The 20,317-nt window shown below is 41.3% G+C and overlaps 1 protein-coding gene across 1 annotated transcript; it reads right to left on the bottom strand.

Moving 5' to 3' along the window:
• Positions 1-57: 57 nt before the first annotated feature.
• On the bottom strand, positions 58-19,949 carry LOC118402282 (ras-related protein Rab-3A-like). Its single transcript, XM_035800343.2, has 5 exons — positions 19,781-19,949; positions 9,079-9,303; positions 4,318-4,436; positions 2,755-2,879; positions 58-2,497 (listed from the first exon to the last, which is right to left on the bottom strand). Exons 2-5 carry the CDS (start codon positions 9,301-9,303, stop codon positions 2,307-2,309), a joined length of 660 nt encoding a protein of 219 aa, XP_035656236.1. The 5' UTR covers positions 19,781-19,949; the 3' UTR covers positions 58-2,306.
• Positions 19,950-20,317: the final 368 nt, after the last annotated feature.

Below are 20,317 nucleotides of genomic sequence, written 5' to 3' on the forward strand. Positions count from 1 at the left end.
GCTAAAATGTAGAGTTGCCTCAGATTCAAATAAACGTTAACTAAGTTTATACAAATACTGCTTTTATATTTTGTTTATTAATTCCTTAGTTTTAGCAAACCTGGAGTTACAGTATTACAGCACAATTCAAGACTAAAACCCAACAAAAAAATGCTTATTTACAGGGGGAAGGAAGGGCGGAGAGCTAAGAAAGCTGAATTGGACACATACCTAAGTCAGAGGCAAGTTTACAGCAAAACACAAAATCAACAAAGAAAACTAAAGTTGTTTAATAGGAAGTGATTAGGGGCGGCAGGTTGCCGAGTGGCTAGAGCGTTGGGCGTGTAACCAAATCCCGAGCTGGGCCAATAATCGAATCCCCGAGCTGACAAGGTAAAAATCTGTCGTTCTGCCCCTGAAAAGGGCAGTTAACCCACTTTTCCCCGGCCCGGTAGGCCGTCATTGTAAATAATATTTTTTTATTAACTGACTTGCTAAGTTAAATAAAGTACTGATTATACTTTACACACTTCTCCCTTTTTGAAAACTTTAACTCAGTGCAGCTCCAAAACTCAGTATAGCTCCAAAAACATGTCAAACAAGTCTTGTCCCAGTGGGTGTCATTTTTGGCTTGGTAGTCTAATTGGGACGTCTTTGGAAAAAACATTAAAGCAAAGCTGCCTTAAGACTAAACACAAACAGTATTTGTAACAGACATGACCTTTAGCAGGTTTGTTGGTAGTTAATATTGGAGAACCAGGCTGGCCAATGACACAGTATTTCTCTGAGAGTAATACAGTATTCACACTGGTACTACACCCACCCTAAAAGGTTCAGTTGGTTTAGAAACATGGAAAATGGAAGTAAAAGTAGTTCCTTGAAACAGCTTGTACATAATCAGGAGAACATACAGTGGAATGTAAGTGTTTTCGGGCAGGAGTATGTCAACCCAATTCAATCTCAAAAAGGACAGCCTGGTTTAAACCAACCACCCCACACAATACTGATAAGTCTTTTTTCCAACTGTGATAGAGCGCAGCCCGCAAACAATCTATGAAGAACCTCATCTAAAAAATAAGACATAATACTGTGTGTAAATATAGATGGTCGTGGCATAACTGACCAAATACCTTCATGTGCCTCAGTGCATTTCATTGACTACGTTATAAATAATAATAATAATATAATATATTATATTATTATTATTATTATTACGTTATCCTCATGTATATACCAACAAGCAATTATCTCTACACTGAAACAGACCAAAATCACACAAACATGACGTTGAACATGCAAAAACAAAACAAAAAAATCAATTTTAAAAAATCAATAAAAAAGTCAAACGGACTATGGGAAAGAGATTGGAATGTGATGTTAACATTGGTCAGTGTTGTAGTATATGGGTGCAGTAGCCCAGTGTTGTCCTTACTGTGTGTGTGTGCTCGTGTTATACACATGAATAAGAGGCGATTGTGCTGTAGAATAGCAGTGATGCACACTGACAAGGAATAAGAAGCTACATTTTCAACTGTTGTTCACAACAGACCCAAACAGCGAAACAAACAAGCCAGTTTGATTCAGCGGGACGTGTCCAACAGCTCTTTAGATGTTCCATGGTAAAAAACAAAAACAAACAAAAAAAACAGCATGCACCTCTCACAAAGCACAGATATTTTTACACCCTAAATTATTGTAATTTTACACCATTTGTTTATATATTTTTGAATTCTAAAATGCATATTTATTATATTACGAAGTTGAACATTTATATATACTCTTCTACTTAAAGACACTTTTCTAGATTTGCTAAAAAAAAAAAAAAAAAGGATATATTTTTCTTAAATCCAGCAATTATAGAATATTAGGAAATGACCATGACTGATAACCGATATGCATGGGATTTTGGTCAGATATGTTTGAAAAAACAAATCTCATAAAAATATTTGTTATCCAAAATGTGGACTTAAGAACATACCTCACTCACGCCACTTAAATGAATTTGATTGTTAACCAGCTAATCGAGGACATCGAAAAAACAAAAACAAAGCTATCAACAGTAAACAGATAATCAGCAATGTGGCCCTTCGAAAAAATACATGAAATCCCTTCAGGTTCGAGGCCGCAGTAAGGGGAGTCAGAATGTGAACTTTGGACTCTAAACACCTATGGATGGACGGGGGACTGAAATATGGAATAACGGAGTTTTCAGCCAGGCTCTTCCATCTAAAACACAAACCCATCACAGACCTCTTCCACCAGCTGAGGAGGCTGCAGGAAGTGGTGTGTGAGGGGTCAGGTGTGTGTGGTACGTGTGTAGTGGGTGTTTAGCAAGCACAGTCCTGGTGGGGGCGTTCGGGCTGCTCGGTGAGCTGGGGCCCCTGTTTGGCCCCTGTGACGGCGGGGTCGGCGTTGTCTAAGCTCTCCGACATCTTCTCACAGATGATGTCCACCAGCCGCTCAAACGTCTGCTTGACGTTGATGTTGTCCTTGGCACTGCACTCAAAGTACTCAAAGCCTGCAGAGGAGAGGAAAGACAGATGTCTGATTAATTAAGAGTCGTTTGAATGTAACGTGATGTGTATTTGTTGTAATGAGCAACACTTTACATTAACTTGTACTTATGGCGTGAAGTTGCTCAATAACTACTCCGGCAACCAGAACGTAATTACTCAGCTGTACACAGTAACAGCAGAGTAGGCACATAAAACAATGACTCATTTTCTAGGGAAAAGACACAGGATTTATTACTATATTACTGGGTAATTAACTCACCCAGTTGGTCAGAGAGCTGCCGGCCCCTGTCTGCTGCCACCACCCTCTCGTCTTCCATGTCACACTTGTTTCCCACCAGCAGGACCTGGGCGTTGTCCCAGGAGTACGTCTTGATCTGGGTGGACCTGACACACACGCATTCAACTGTTGTAGTTATATTACGGATCCTATCACAGCTAAAGAAAATTGAGTTCCATGCATTGACCCTCATCCTAGCGGGCAAAGCAAGTGACGCTTGACTGGTACTGCCATTGTTTCACCCAGTCGTCAAATTATTCACATTTTGCAGAACATACACTACATGATCAAAAAAAAGTAAGCGTGGACACCTGCTCATCAAACATCTCATTCCAAAATCATGGGCATTAATACAGAGTTAGTTCCCCCCCTCTGCTGCTATAACAGCCTCCACTCTTCTGGAAAGGGTTTCCACTAGATGTTGGAACATTGCTGCGGGGGACTTGCTTCCATTCAGCCACAAGAGCATTAGTGAGGTCGGGCACAAATGTTGGGTGATTAGGCCTGGCTCACAGTCAGTGTTCCAAATCATCCCAAAGGTGTTCGATGGGGTTGAGGTCAGGGCTCTGTGCAGGCCAGTAAAGTTCTTCCACACCGATCGACAAACCATTTCTGAATGGACCTTGCTTTGTGCACGGGGGCATTGTCATGCTGAAACAGGAAAAGGCCTTCCCCAAGCTGTTTCCACAAAGTTGATTGCACAGAATCATCTAGAATGTCATTGTATGCTGCAGCATTAAGATTTCCCTTCACTGGAACTAAGGGGCAATGCCCGAACCATGAAAAACAGACCCAGACCATTATTCCTCCTCTACCAAACTTGACGCTATGCATTGGGGCAGGTAGCGTTCTCCTGGCATCAGTAAAACCAAGATTCGTCCGACGGACGGCCAGGTGGTGAAACATGATTCAACACGCCAGAGAACACTTTTCCACTGCTCCAGAGTCCAATGGAGGTAGCTTCACACCACTCCAGCTGACGCTTGGTATTGCGACACCATTCGCAATACCCTCTTTGGCTTGTGTGCAGCTGCTCGGCCATGGAAAGCCATTTCATGAAGCTCTTGACGAACAGTTATTGTGCGGATGTTGCTTCCAGAGCCAGTTTGGAACTCGGCAGTGAGTGTTGCAACAGAGGACAGACGATTTTTACTCGTTACCTGCTTCAGCAGTTGGCGGTCCTGTTCTGTGGGCTTGTGTGGCCTACCACTTCGTGGCTGAGCCGTGGTTGCTACTAGGATCTTTCCTCTTCACAATAACAGAACTTATAGTTGACCAGGGTAGTTCTAGCAGGGCAGAAATTTGAAGAACTGACTTGTTGGAAAGGTGGCATCCTATGACGGTGCCACATTGAAAGTCACTGAGCTCTTCAGTAAAGCCATTCTACTGCCAATGTTTGTCTATGGAGATTGCATGGCGGTGTGCTCGATTAGATTAACCTGTCGGCAATGGGCGTGGCTGTCCACATACTTTTGTATATCGTGTAAATACCGATACAGACAGACAAACATGCATACAGTTGTTTCACACACACAGGTCCCGTACCAGTCCTGCACGGCGTTGAAGGAGTCCTCGTTGGTGATGTCATACATGAGGATGAAGCCCATGGCTCCTCTGTAGTAGGCCGTGGTGATGGTCCTGTAGCGCTCCTGTCCGGCAGTATCCTGGGAGAAACACACATATCACACAATGAATCATTATCTTACACACACACATAATCACGCACAAAAATAGCAGAAAAAGCAAATCCAAATCCCAATGTACTACAGCATATAAAAAGAACGCATTAAGTTGAACCCCACATCCACGTTTAAACACTGTAGCTGCATATAACAATGTAGTTGTGGATTTAAAAAAAAGACAAGATACTAACAACAGAATATTCTATGTGATGTCAGAAGTTTAGTTATAGTATCAATTTATAGCCAGCACATGCCGCAGTGCAGTATATCAGGGTAAAACACTGTTTTATACCTGAAATATGTAACTTTTAGGGCGAGCCGACCACATTCACATTGAAATGAGTTATAAATCTGCCAATCTCCTTGAAAGCTTGTTTAAGAAGTGGTAGATCGGTTCTATGTGCTATATTTCTACGCTTCCCATTCTTAAGTTTAGTTTGTGTCTTTAACACCAGCTTCAAACAGCGGAAAACAATGTTTTTGGTTTATTAAAAATATATTTCACAACGGTTTAGATGGTACAATGATTCTCTACACTATCCATTGCTTGTTTTGTCACAAACTGAAATTAGGCTAACTATTTGAATTTTAGCAACCCGGAAATGGCGGAGCAATTTATGCATATTTCACATTTAAACAAGCAGTGAGATAGCAGTGCGATAGATGGGCGTCATTAGGCCATAAATGATTCTACACTTGAGAGACAGCAATGGCAGGCGCTTTGGCAAATTAATCAAGGCGATTTAGGAAACCACACACATTTATCAGTATCTCTGTTCATTTTTTCGGTCTTCAGCTATCTTATGACACAGGGACGTGTTCGTGCTCACAAGATCATATGAAGAGAGTAAACCCACACTGACAGCATATAATCTTGGTTTATTCCACACGTCAAGCAGCATATAAACCAAGATTATATATTGGGTGTGGATGTACCCTCCTTATTAAAGTCTTGTGATGAGAATAGCTACCACCACCTTAGATCTGAGCAGTGTGTGTATTGCTTATTTGAGCTGTTCTTTGACCAAATAGGGCTATCTTCTGTATATCAACCCTACCATGTCACAGTACAACTGATTTAGTCAAACGCATTGAGGAAAGAAATTCCACAAATTAACTTTTAAATATGCCACACCTGTTAATTGAAATGCATTCCAGGTGACTACCTCATGTAGCTGGTTGAGAGAATGCCAAGAGTGTGCAAAGCTGTCATCAAGGCAAAGGGTGGCTACTTTGAAGAATCTCACATATAAAATATATTTAGATTTGTTTAACACTTTTTTGGTAACTACATGATTCCTTATGTCTTCACTATTATTCTACAATGTAAAAATAAATAAAAACCTTGGAATGAGTAGGTGTCCCCAAACTTTTGACTGGTACTGTATGTGTTGTTCGACAGAGAGGTCTACTCTGCTGAAGGGGGTGGATGCAGACGACCCACCATGACGCACGTGGTGTCACAACCAATCTTCTTCAGAACTAAACGTATTCCTCACAGGAGCCACAGACAGAGAGGAAGAGAGAGAGAGAGAGAGAGAGAGAGAGAGAGAGAGAGAGACTGGCACTAGAGACACAAACCTCCTGCCAGTGTACCGATACTGCAGATACTGCTCCTCTCCGCCCCTTCCCTCTCCAGGCACCGCTGTCATAGGCCTCTAATGGAGATGTGTGCATGAAAGCATAGGGGTCTGCCAAAATCCTAAACAAACTCGCCCCCTAAAAAGCCAAACTTTCGTATGGAAAAGCATCTGCTAAATGGAATATATTACTATTATAGTATGAGTCTAGCCTATTGTCATGCGATATTTCCCATCTTTCCCCCATTACTGTATAGCCTATTGGTATCAAACTTGGAGAACTAGCCTGCATGCCAAGACCTTTGAGCTCATTCATATGAAAATAAGGTAAAACAGTAGTCACCAACCCTGGTCCTGGTGTGCTACATACAGGTTATGCAAGCTTTTGTTCCAGTCCAACACTAACACACCCGAGTCAATTAATCATGCTCTTGTCGAGCAGTTATTCTTTGGATCGGGTGTGTTAGTGCTTGGTTGAAACAAAAGCCTGTACATTTGCTCTCCAAGGCCAGGGTTGGCGATTACTTACCACTGTGGTTAAATCTGTCAATGTTAGTTTTTCATTGAAACCAGGAGACTATGTATCCATAAGATGAGATACATTTGTCATTTGGGGGAGCAATCCCCAGTGCAGTCAAAACCCAGATTGTTCTGTGTTATATACAGCACCAGTCAAAAGTTTGGACACACCTACTCATTCGAGGGTTCTTTATTTTTACTATTTTCTACACTGTAGAATAATAGTGAAGACATCAAAACCATGAAAAAACATGTATGGAATCATATAGTAAGCAAAAAAGTAAAACAAAACAAAATAGATTTGAGATTTTAGATTCTTCAAAGTAGTCACCCTTTGCCTTGATGACAGATTTGCACACTCTTGGCATTCCCTCAACCAGCTTCATGAGGTAGTCACCTGGAATGCATTTCAATTAACAGGTGTGCCTTGTTAAAAGTGAAATATCTTTCCTTCTTAATGCGTTTGAGCCAATCAGTTGTGTTGTGACAAGGTAGTGGTGGTATACAGAAAATAGCCCTATTTAGTAAAAGACCAAGCCCATATTATGGCAAGAACAGCTCAAATAAGTAAAGAGAAGCGATCATCCATCATTATTTTAAGACACGAAGGTCAGTCAATATGGAAAATTTCAAGAACTTTGAAAGTTTCTTCAAGTGCAGTCGCAAAAACCATCAAGCACTACAATGAAGCTGGCTCTCATGAGGACAGCCACAGGAAAGGAAGACCCAGAGTTACCTCTGCTGCAGAGGATAAGTTCATTCGAGTTACAAGCCTCAGAAATTGCATCCCAAATAAATGCTTCAGAATTCAAGTAACAGACACATCTCAACATTAACCGTTCAGAGGAGACTGCGTGAATCAGGCCTTCGTGGTCAAATTGCTGCAAAGAAACCACTACTAAAGGACACCAATAAGAAGAAAAGACCAGCTTTGGCCAAGAAACACAAGCAATGGACATTAGACAGGTGGAAATCTGTCCTTTGGTCTGATGAGCTTAAATTTGAGATTTTTGGTCCCAACCGCAGTGTCTTTGTGAGACGCAGAGTAGGTGAACGGATGATCTCCGCATGTGTGGTTCCCACCATGAAGCATGGAGGTGGTGTGATGGTGTAGGGGTGCTTTGCTGGTGACAGTCTGATTTATTTATAATTCAAGGCACACTTAACCTGCATGGCTACAACACATTCTGCAGTGATACCACACATTCTGCAGTGATATGCCATCCCATCTGGTTTGCTCTTAGTGGGACTATCATTTGTTTTTCAACAGGACAATGACCCAACACACCTCCAGGCTGTGTAAGGGCTATTTGACCAAGGAGAGTGATGGAGTACTGCATCAGATGACCTGGCCTCCACAATCACCTGACCTTAACCCAATTGAGATGGTTTTGGATGAGTTGGACCACAGAGTCAAGGAAAAGCAGCCAACAAGTGTATGTGGGAACTCCTTCAAGACTGTTGGAAAAGCATTCCAGGTGAAGCTGATTGAGAGAATGCCAAGAGTGGGCAAAGTTGTCATCAAGGCAAAGGGTGGCTGTTTGTCCCTGTTCGGGAGTATCGTCGGGCGGGACCACAGTGTCTCCCAACCCCTTCTGTCTCAGCCTCCAGTATTTATGCTGCAATAGTTTGTGTCGGGGGGCTAGGGTCAGTCTTATCTGGAGTATTTCTCCTGTCTTATCCGGTGTCCTGTGTGAATTTAAGTATGCTCTCTAATTCTCTCGCGCGCTCTTTCTCAGAGAACCTGAGCCCTAGGACCATGCCTCAGGACTACCTGGCCTGATGACTCCTTGCTGTCCCCAGTCCACCTGGTCGTGCTGCTGCTCCAGTTTCAACTGTTCTGCCTGCGGCTATGGAACCCTGACCTGTTTACCAGATATGCTACCTGTCCCAGACCTGCTGTTTTCAACTCTCGAGAGACAGCTTTATAAATACATTTGATTGATTGGCTACTTTGAGGAATCTAAAACTATATTTAAATTTGTTTAACACTTTTTTTGATTAATACATGTGTTATTTCATAGCTTTGATGTCTTTACTATTATATACAAATAAAGAAAAACCCTTGCATGAGTAAGTGTGTCCAAACTTTTAACTATATATATATTCACACTATGAAGTTAGAAATAATGTGAAATTGTGAAAAGTATGATACTGCTCTTTTAGTGTAAGAGCTGTTTCAAAAGACTGCCTGAAATGTCAGCCTGTGTTGGTGGGATGGAGTTTTGGCCTGCCTTGTGACATCATGGTTCCAAACCGCTCTGCCAATAACAGGTCGTTTTCAGTTTCTCTCCTCACTTTTAGACACTTCAAGCAAAATTCTTGCTTGAGAAATTGCTCTTTGCTAAGAAGCTGTGTTTGTTTCTTTTTTTAAACCATTTTAATTGAAAACAATCACAGTAAAGTACTTCATTGTTACCCAGAAAGTATTTGATATTGAGATAAAAACAGTTGCATTGGACCTTTAAAGCCAGAACACTCCAAATAACAAACATGACCTCATTTGTGGTTAACATTTGTCTCACCCATATCTGCAGCTTTATCCTTTTGTCGTTCCTGTAGATGGTCTTCACCTTGAAGTCGATGCCCACTGTGCTGACGAAAGCCGGCGTGAAGGAGTCATCAGCATAGCGAAACAGGAAGGAGGTTTTACCCACACTGCTGTTGCCAATGATCAGGATCTTGAACATGTAGTCGAAGTTCTGGTCGGAGGACTCCTTCTGTCCATAGGTGGCTGTTGCTGAGGCCATCTTTGAAGGGAGAAAAGCAGAGCGCAAATCACACCGGGACATTTGGGGTCTAAATCTCTTTCCCAGGACTTTCAGTTTGTGATTATAATTATATATATATTTTTTAAATGGGACTAATAGTAAAAACATGAATTTTAATGGTAAATATACATTACCTATTAATGTGGCATGAACACAACCTGCCTAGAGGTTCTCTTCCAATTGTCAAACAAATCACTTAGTAGACCTGCGCACGTTGGTCCACTACAAAATAATTAGTTTTCAAACAGTGCATTTTGAGCCCGCTGTAGGAGCCATGAAGCTTATAGACTGCATCTCTCTGCACCTTTTGTATGGGAATGTGTGTATTGGAGCTATTTATATTTTATATGCCTAATATAAAAAGGTAACTTCACCTTAAGGCCCGGAAAATGGTTAAAGACTCCAGCCACCTAAGCCATAGACTGTTCTATCGGCTTCCGAACATGCATCAAGTCTGACACCAACAGGCTCCTGAACAGCTTCTATCCCCAAGCCATAAGACTGCTAAATAGCTAACAAAATGGCAACATGGACTATCAGAGTTGCTCCTTGTATTTTATTTTTGCACTGTCTATGCACACTGACACGCCAACACACACACACACACACACACACACATGGGTTGGGTGGTATCCAGATTTTCATATAATCATACCGGAATATACAGTATTACTGGTTTAGTACACAAGGGGGCGCCAAAAATGCAAAAAAAAAGCCCATTGGGCGTCTATTACCAGAATGTTAACAAAAAAAAAGCACAATAGGGGATTTCCATGGAGGCTGCTTGCTAAATATGCTAACGAGCGCAAACAAAAATAAACTAATTGCAAAGACAGGTAATCCAGCTCATAAAGTCATACATATATAGTTAGGAGCTACCGAATGTCATTTTTGGTGAGTTTGGATAAGCAAATGTGAATGAGAGAAACTGTGCAAATGAACAAAGTTGACGCATGATCGTCTGAAGGAAGAACAGTACCGTCTCTGAAGTAGCATGTGCACACGTGGTGTCTGTGTGTACATTTTAAGTCGCTAGGGCAACAGGCCTGCTCTGCTCTAAGAAGAGAAGAGAGAAAACAGCCGAGAAGTGAGAGGAGAAAAAAAACAAGGAAATCTAGATATTTGTACAGCTGCCACTAACTCATCCAAAAGGGTTTTAGACATCTCAAACATGACAGAGAGCAATATGTCACCTTAATTCAGCCACTTACTTCGATTAACCAGCAAGTCAAATGTATTGGTTGGATTAATGCATAATTCTGCATTTTTCTTACAGGAAAGGAAGATATTTCCTATGCGTTGTATCTTTCTGCGTTTTGTAAATGCAGATCTGAAATGCTTCTTATTGTCATTTCTGCTCGACATCAAGACACATTTAGTGCTTCAGCTGCACTTCTCCACTGAGAATTCCCCTTACGGGCTTTCTATCAGCAGACAGCGCTGACTGATGTGTAGCTACTTTTCTCCGGTAAAAATGCAAGATTACATTTAAGCAAAACCTTAGGAAATGTAGCTGGCTACATTCTTTTTATAATACACATTAGAAATCTGATGGCCATGCATAGTTTTTTTTAAAAAGACCAGGCTTTTTCATTGTAAGCTCATTTTCAGCCCACTTGTGTGGCTGCAAGCCAAATAGTGTTGCACTTCTCGTCATCAAAATTAAGCTATTTTCTCACGAATGTGTTGCACTACACTATAGTTGCACGTCCCTGATTACTCTATTGAAGAAAAAGAAAAACCATTTACTTGCATTACAAAACACGACCCCAGTCTATACACAGCTGGACCTGCTCCTGCTTTCTCCCGTTGTGCCATTTACAAACAAACACATGATTGTCTCAACTGTTCTGGGGAACTACGGTAAGCTTCCTAATGTGAAATAATGTTGACTGCAGGTATTTATTACTTTAAAAAGTAGCTACAAATATTACAATTTATTGAAATACTTCAAAGAAAGAGTTTCAAATGGTATTGAAGGTAGTGAAAAATCATCCCATGGCTATTTCCAAATAACTCAGTAAACGACATACCGCCCAAGCCTAATGCACACACATTTATACTGACTCCATACACACTGCTGCTACTCTGTTTATCATATCCTGATGCCTAGTCACCTTACTCCTATACATATCTACCGCTCTCGGTTACAAAACACCAAAAACTGTAATGACATTCGGTGACTGTCATTAGGCCTACACTCTTGTAGCCCAAGTTAATTAATGCGTCTTGCTGACAAATTGACCTACTTTGTCAAAAGGAAAGCTGGGAGACCTGAAAAGGGTCTGTCTCAGCCTCCAGTATTTATGCTGCAGTAGTTTGTGTCGGGGGGCTAGGGTCAGTTTGTTATATCTGGAGTACTTCTCCTGTCCTATTCGGTGTCCTGTGTGAATTTAAGTGTGCTCTCTCTAATTCTCTCTTTCTTTCTCTCTCGGAGGACCTGAGCCCTAGGACCATGCCTCAGGACTACCTGACATGATGACTCCTTGCTGTCCCCAGTCCACCTGGCCGTGCTGCTGCTCCAGTTTCAACTGTTCTGCCATATTATTATTGGACCATGCTGGTCATTTATGAACATTTGAACATCTTGGCCATGTTCTGTTATAATCTCCACCTGGCACAGCCAGAAGAGGACTGGCCACCCCACATAGCCTGGTTTCTTCCTAGGTTTTGGCCTTTCTAGGGAGTTTTTCCTAGCCACCGTGCTTCTACACCTGCATTGCTTGCTGTTTGGGGTTTTAGGCTGGGTTTCTGTACAGCACTTTGAGATATCAGCTGATGTACGAAGGGCTATATACATACATTTGATTTGATATGCAGGAGGCAAATACAGCTGTCCCAGGAAACTGAAGGGCCCAGTTGAAACAATGTTGCAAGTTCACTAGCTGGCTGGACCCAGTCAATACAATGATGTAAGTTTGCTAGCGAAAGACAGTGGGAGTAGAGTGATTAATGCGATTGAAAGAACATGAACCAACTGAGCCCCCTGGGCCCTTTAATTTGCAGAGGATGGATGACACAAAAGTATTAATGTCTTCATTCAACATGACAGAAATCCATGGTGGAAATGTGCAGTTAAGTAGACTGATCTAGAGGTGAAAGAAACGCACACCTCTTTAGGCTGGCTAGCGGAGTGGAACACTTTTAAAAAATAAAAGGAGAGCCGCACACTCTAGGAGCTCAGATGCAAAAATATTTTTGTCCAACGTTTCAACAGATAAGCGGTCTTCATCAGGGTATAATGACAAACACTGCGGGATGACTCATTTATATAGTGCAGTTAAGTAGACTGACCGACCAAATTATTATCACTCATGTCACCAGTATTCCACTTTATGAAAAATAGTTTAATAAAAAAGTATAGTTTTAATAAAAGTCAACATGTTTCTGGCATCAAACTAGTTTTGAAATATTTCAACAGCAGTGGCCAATAGAATGAGAAGTTTACTGCTGGGAAAGGGACAGATAACTATGTCAAAACTGCAGTACATTAGATCATACTGATTGATGTTGACTATGTTCAATGAGCCGTAAAACCTTTTACTAAATTATTGACTTGGACTGAAATAGGTGCCGCTACTCATTTTAAAGTGCCGGTACTGTTTACCTTTAGGTGCAAGAACTCTGCAATATTTTTGCGCTAATACTCTATAAAACGCCTCGATCACACCGTTAGCGTTATTTCATTTTGGTACACCAGAAGTTAATTCCTTTCCAATGGAATGCTGAGCTTTCCTTGCAGCATCGCAGAGGCAGTTGTAGTGCGTTCTGTGTGGTGCATACGTTGGATTTATCGAACGTATGTCAAACTGTATTCGTAGACGGTTTGACAGAAATGGTAGCAGAAGGTAAATGTTAAACTTTGGTTGCACACATATCCAGATGATGCCTCGTACTATTTTGCTCAATGACGCTGTCGGTGTGATCGAGGAGTAAGAGGTGCAGGACCTCTAGCTGTGGAAAAACTGTGGTGGTGGTACTCAGTTTGTGATCCCACGCATGGTTTTCCGCACAGATTTGTGCCTACGCATTGTCGTGACGTGACTATCATTAACTTTTTGAGGGCCGGGGGCAGTACTTGGAAATTCAGATGACTGACGTGCCCAAAGTAAACTGCCTATTACTCAGGCCCAGAAGCTAGGATATGCATGTAATCGGTAGCATTGGATAGAAAACACTCTGAAGTTTCTAAAACTGTTAAAATAATGTCTGTGAGTATAACAGAACTGATATGGCAGGCGAAGTCCTGAGGAGAATCCATCCAGATGTTATTTTTTTTGAGGTGTCTGCCCATTCTAATCCTTATTATTGGGAAAATAAATGGAATTGATGGAGCCTAGGGCTTCCACAAGTCTTTAGAAATAGTTTCAGGCTTGGTTTTTGAAAAATTAGCTAGAATTTGTAGTTTTTCTAGGTGGCTCCCATTTTGACTGCAGTATTTTGGCGCGCATGGATGAGGGCGCGCACTTCGTTATTTATCTCCGGTAATGAACATACTATTCCCCCCCCGTCTTAAATTTGATCGTTTATTTACATATTAGGATACCAGAGGATTGATTAGAAACGTTGTTTGACTTTGTTTGGACGAAGTTCATTGGTAACTTTTGGGATTCCTTTGTATGCATTTTGAACGAGGGAAAGAGGTGGATTACTGAATCAAGCGCCAACTAAACTGACTTTTTTGGGACATAAAGAAGGACTTTATAGAACCAAACAATCATTTGATGTGAAGCTGGGACCCTTGGGATTGCAAACAGAGACAGATCTTCAAAGGTAAGTGATTTATTTTATCGCTATTTCTGACTTGTGTGACGCCTCTGCTTGTTTGGAAAATGTTTGTTATGCTTTTGTACGCGGGGCGCTGTCCTCAGATAATCGCATGGTATACTTTCGCCGTAAAGCCTTTTTGAAATCTGACAAAGCGGCTGGAGTAACAAGATGTTAAGCTTTTAAATGATGTAGGACACTTGTATTTTCATGAATGTTTAATATTACGGTTTTGTATTTTGAATTTGGCGGGGTTAATCAGAGTTAATCTGATGACTTACTTATTTTATCAACTAACTATGTTTAAATGTTACTCGATTAAATTCATGTAAATCAAATGTAAATTTCGGAGTTCCTCAAGGTTACGTACAATCAACTCATTAGGAATTTGGGGCGCCATGGGAAAAGTTGTTTAACAAGTTACTATCTCCCGACTTAAACTCTAAAGATATAAAGATATACATTTTCCATATTGACTGACCTTCATGTCTTAAAGTAATGATGGACTGTCGTTTCTCTTTGCTTATATGAGCTGTTCTGGCCATATGATGGACTTGGTCTTTTACCAAATAGGGCTATCTTCTGATCACATTACTCCAATGCTAGCCTCTACACTGGCTTCCTGGTAAGACTAGGGCTGGGTTTTACTGCTAACCTACAAAGCATTACATGGGCTTGCTCCTATCTATCTCATCTTCCCGATTTGGTCCTGTCATACATACTTACACGTACACTACGGTCACAAGACGCAGGCCTCCTTACTGTCCCGAGAACATCTAAGCAAACAGCTGGAGGCAGGGGCCTTCTCCTATAGAGCTACATTTTTATGGAATGGTCTGCCTATCCATGTGAGGCGCAGACTCGGTCTCAACCTTTAAGTCTTTATTGAAGACTCATCTCTTCAGTTGGTCCTATGATTGAGTGTAGTCTGGCCCATGGGTGTGAAGGTGAACGGAAAGGTACTGGAGCGACGAACCACACTTGCTGTCTCTGCCTGGCCGGTTCCCCTCTCTCCACTGGGATTCTCTGCCTCTAACCCTATTATGGGGCTGAGTCACTGGCTTACTGGTGCTCTTCCATGCCATCCCTGGGAGGGGTGCGTCACTTGAGTGGGTTGAGTCTCTGACATGATCTTCCTGTCCAGGTTGGCGCCCCCCTCGGTTTCGTGCCGTGGGGGAGATCTTCTTGGGCTATACTCTGCCTTTGTTCAGGGTAGTAAGTTGGTGGTTGAAGATATCCCTCTAGTGGTTTGGGGGCTGAGCTTTGGCAAAGTGGGTGGGGTTATATCCTGCCTGTTTGGCCCTATCCGGGGGTATAGTCGGACGGAGCCACAGTGTCTCCTGACTAGAGGTTGACCGATTATGATTTTTCAACGCTGATACCGATGCCGATGCCGATTATTGGAGGGCCAAAAAAAGCAGACACCGATTAATCGGACAATTTTTTTAAATGTATTTGTAATAATGACAATTACAACAATACTGAATTAACACTTATTTTAACTTAATATAATACATCAATAATATAAATTTAGCCTCAAATAAATAATTAAACATGTTCAATTTGGTTTAAATAATGCAAAAACAAAGTGTTGGAGAAGAAAGTAAAAGTGCAATATGTGCCATGTAAGAAAGCTAACGTTTAAGTTCCTTGTTCAGAACATGAGAACATATGAAAGCTGGTGGTTCCTTTTAACATGAGTCTTCAATATTCCCAGGTAAGACGTTTTAGGTTGTAGTTATTATAGGAATTATAGAACTATTTCTCTCTATACCATTTGTATTTCATTAAGCTTTGACTATTAGATGTTCTTATAGGCACTTTAGTATTGCCAGTGTAACAGTATAGCTTCCATCCCTCTCCTCGCCCCTACCTGGGCTCGAACCAGGAACACATCGACAACAGCCACCCTCGAAGCAGCGTTACCCATCGCTCCACAAAAGCCACGGCCCTTGCAGAGCAAGGGGAACAACTACTCAAAGTCTCAGAGCGAGTGACGTTTGAAACGCTATTAGCGCGCAACCCGCTACCTAGCTAGCCATTTCACATCGGTTACACCGGGCTAATCTTGGGAGTTGATAGGCTTGAAGTCAAACAGCTCAATGCTTGAAGCATTGCGAAGAGCTGCTGGCAAAATGCACAAAAGTGCTGTTTGACTGAATGCTTTACGAGCCTGCCATCGCTCAGTCAGACTGCTCTATCAAATCATAGACTTAATTATAACATAATAACACACAGAAATACGAGCCGTAGGTCATTAATATGGTCGAATTGGGAAACTATCATTTCGAAAACAAAACGTTTCTTCTTTCAGTGAAATACGGAACCGTTCGGTATGTTATCTAACGGATGGCATCCCTAAGTCTAAATATTACTGTTACATTGCACAACCTTCAATGTTATGTCATAATTACGTAAGATTCTGGCAAATTAGTTCGCAATGAGCCAGGCGGTTATGAAAACTTGAAATCGGCCCTAATTAATCAGCCATTCCGATTAATCGGTCGACCTCTAGTCTTGACCCCTCCAGTCTCAGCCTCTAGTAATTATTCTGCAATAGTTTATGTGTCGGGGGGCTAGGGTCAGTTTGTTATATCTGGAGTATTTCTCCTGTCTTATCCGGTGTCCTGTGTGAATTTAAGTGTATATTATTCTCTCTCTCTCTCTCTCTAACTAACTGATCGGCTATGTTTTTGGGGAAGAACATGGGGAAGAACATTGTTTGCATCCATGAGCTAGCTAGCTTTTTTTATGACCAGCAATGTAGGTGCAACTTACCAGCATCATTGCATACACACACAGTGCAGAACAAGATGATGGCATTTCCACAGGGCCATTTCATACATTCAGACCCAATGCAAGTTAATACCACACAACCAAATCTATTTATATTTCATACTGAGATGAATCATTGAATCAGATGAATCATTGTGACATATCAAATACGAGTGATAGTGTAATAAATGTGTAATAACTACGTAAAAAATGTATTAACTAGAGGTCGACCGATTAATTAGGGCCAATTTCAATCAGTCGGAAATCTTTATTCTTGGACGATTTTTTACATTATTACACCTTAATTTAATCTATTTAACGAGGCAAATATGTGAAGGACACATTCTTATTTTCAATGACTGCCTAGAAATGGTGGGTTAACTGCCTTGTTCAGGGACAGAACGACAGATTTTTTTACATTGACTGCTTGGGGATTCAATCTTGCAACCTTACAATTAACTAGTCCAACGCTCTAACCACCTGATTTACATTGCACTCCACGAGGAGCCTGCCTGTTACACGAATGCAGTAAGCCAAGGTAAGTTGCTAGCTAGCATTAAACTTATCTTATAAAAAAACAATAAATCAATCATAATCACTAGTTAACTACACATGGTTGATGATATTACTAGTTTATCTAGCGTGTCCTGCGTTGCATATAATCGATGCGGTGCGTATTCGCGAAAAAGGACTGTCAATTGCTCCAATGTGTACCTAACCATAAACATTAATGCCTTTCTTAAAATCAATACACAGAAGTATATATTTTTAAACCTGCATATTTAGCTAAAATAAATCCAGGTTAGCAGGCAATATTAACCAGGTGAAATTGTGTCACTTCTCTTGCATTCATTGCACGCAGAGTCAGGGTATATGCAACAGTTTGGGCTGCCTAATTTGCCAGAATTAAGGTTGTGCAATGTAACAGGAATATTTAGACTTAAGGATACCACCCGTTAGATAAAATACGGAACGGTTCAGTATTTCAATTAAAGAAAAAACGTCTTGTTTTCGAGATGATAGTTCCCGGATTCGACAGAGCAGTCTGACTGGGCGGTGGTAGGCACCAGCAGGCTCGTAAGCATTCATTTGACAGCAGCTCTTCGCAATGCTTCAAGCATTGCGCTGTTTATAACTTCAAGCCTATCAACTCCCTAGATTAGGCTGGTGTAACCAATGTGAAGTGGCTAGCTAGTTAGCAGGGTGCGCGCTAATAGCTTTTCAAACGTCACTCCCTCTGAGACTTGGAGTGGTTGTTCACCTTGCTCTGCATGGGTAACGCTGCTTCGAGGGTGGCTGTTGTCGATGTGTTCCTGGTTCGAGCCCAGGTAGGGGCGAGGAGAGGGATGGAAGCTATACTGTTACACAGGCAATACTAAAGTGCCTATAAGAATATCCAATAGTCAAAGCTTAATGAAATACAAATGGTATAGAGAGAAATAGTCCTATAATTCCTATAATAACTACAACCTAAAACTTCTTACCTGGGAATATTGAAGACTCATGTTAAAAGGAACCACCAGCTTTCATATTTAATTGTTATTTTTGCAATATGTCTAAAAAACAGTTTGTCATTATGGGGCAGTGTGTGTGGATTGAGAGAAACAATTGAATACAGTTTAGAATAAATCTGTGGGGGCTATTGCAGGCTATTCTTTGGGTGCTGTAATCAGTCGTTTTTGATTAAAAACAATTGTGTGACTACAGCGCTGCAGCCCGCCCACACTAGTCGCCACTCAACCCCATTGTAAATCGTGGAGTTGAGTTTAATCAGCTAACCTACTTTCAAAAGACATCTTTCCACTAAAGCACAGGATCAAAACAGATTTACACCCCCCCAAAAAAATAACATGTCCATAACCCCACCTTGGGGAGGTGGAAATTTCCTTAGCATCTCTTCCCAAATGTAGGGTATTTCTAAAGGAATGTGTATTGCACATTATTCAATTCCCCCCTCCATCTTCAACAACATAGGGGAAAACAGTAAAGTGAGCGTCCCATGTCGTGCCCTGGGGTGCTATAGTCTGCCGCTGCATATTATAGTGCGCTTATAACGTTTAACCAGAAATAAACGACACTGCGATAATCTTTTTATTATTCACAGTTTAGCAATTCAATATTCAATTTAAAAAACATGTTGTTATTGATGAACGTATATAGTTACTGCTTTACATTGCTTGGACATTTCAGACACTAAAATCGTCTATGGCACTCCTGTCTTTGCCAACGCACCCGACCAAGATCAACAAGGCGGAAACGTTGCGGCTTAGGCAATCATTGGCTAAACTGACTAACAAGCTATGGCTGGGTGTCTTGAGAATAGATTTTAGCGCATGTCTAACATTGAATGGACATGCAGTTACATCAGGCGGTTTAACTTGACATTTGCTATAGTCAACGTATGTTGGTAGCTAATTGCATTTGCATGGGTTAGGCGTCTTGGTCACAGGGAGATCAATTAGGCTAAGACCATCCCTTTGGGTCACCACTGTTTCCTAGCTCGGTCCACAAGCTATAGATAAAGGGTACAGGGGCTCGCCACAACTCAATCAGAAGAAAACAAATAAAACACTTCTACCCAATAATAGCTGCTCACGGTCAATCAAAATGACTGTTGCTTTAATGACACAATGTCGCTGTTCTTCGTTTTAAAGAGCCACATTGACAGCATAAACATTAGTTCACCAGAAAATACATGTCTCCCTGCAATTAGGTTTAGCTAGCATACTAGTCTATTATTGATGCTAGCGAAGCATCCTTGTCTATATGTCAAATGAAGGTTACTCTTCCTTATTTTGCGACTACATTTGCCCTCTCCATTATTTGATTTACTTCTGCCAAAATATTCAAACACTTTTTGGTGCTACTGTTATTTGTTTAAATGCCTCGCCAGACGATACAGGTTGCGGCTTACCGTGAATTGTCTGTTTTATCTGTAGCTCCGTTGCAGTAGTACCCAGTGTTGCACCTGCAGAAACTAGGGCGTCACTTGCGTGATAGTAGAGCTAGACAATGACTGGCAGACTGGTGGACCAATCAATACTGTTACGCTTGCTGAGCAACCTGAGGCACTATTCAACCAATCCAGTAAATGTAGTGGAAGAGTTAAGATGGAGCGTCTTTCTACCGGTTTACAGTAGTTATCACAGCCACAAAGTCAAGTCCAGCTACGTAGTAGAAATGTAAAAACATTGTGGGTTGCTTTAAGGTCTTAATTTAAGATTAGGGTCATTTTAGCAGTGTGGTTAAGGTTAGGGTTAGGTTTAAAATACAATTTTAAGAAGATACATTTTTAAAAAATAGGCGGGGTTTATGACGTTGTGGCTGTGGTAACTAGTGATGAGCCTTGTTAAGCAGAAGTCTCGTCACAGGCTCTCTTTCCAATTCCTCTGAAATCCGGAGCATCCAGGTTGTTGGGGACTTGGCCACTGAGGTATAATGCCTTGATCAC

This window comes from Oncorhynchus keta, chromosome 23 (assembly GCF_023373465.1).
Source record: "Oncorhynchus keta strain PuntledgeMale-10-30-2019 chromosome 23, Oket_V2, whole genome shotgun sequence".
Lineage (NCBI taxonomy): Eukaryota > Metazoa > Chordata > Actinopteri > Salmoniformes > Salmonidae > Oncorhynchus > Oncorhynchus keta.

Coding starts and splice junctions, on each gene's coding strand:
- LOC118402282 (XM_035800343.2), bottom strand. CDS start 9,303: ATGGCCTCAGCAACAGCCACCTATGGACAGAAGGAGTCCTCCGACCAG. Junction 4,437..9,078: donor GGATAAAGCTGCAGATATGG/GTGAGACAAATG, acceptor TGTTTCTCCCAG/GATACTGCCGGACAGGAGCG. Junction 2,880..4,317: donor TTCAACGCCGTGCAGGACTG/GTACGGGACCTG, acceptor CGTGTGTGTCAG/GTCCACCCAGATCAAGACGT.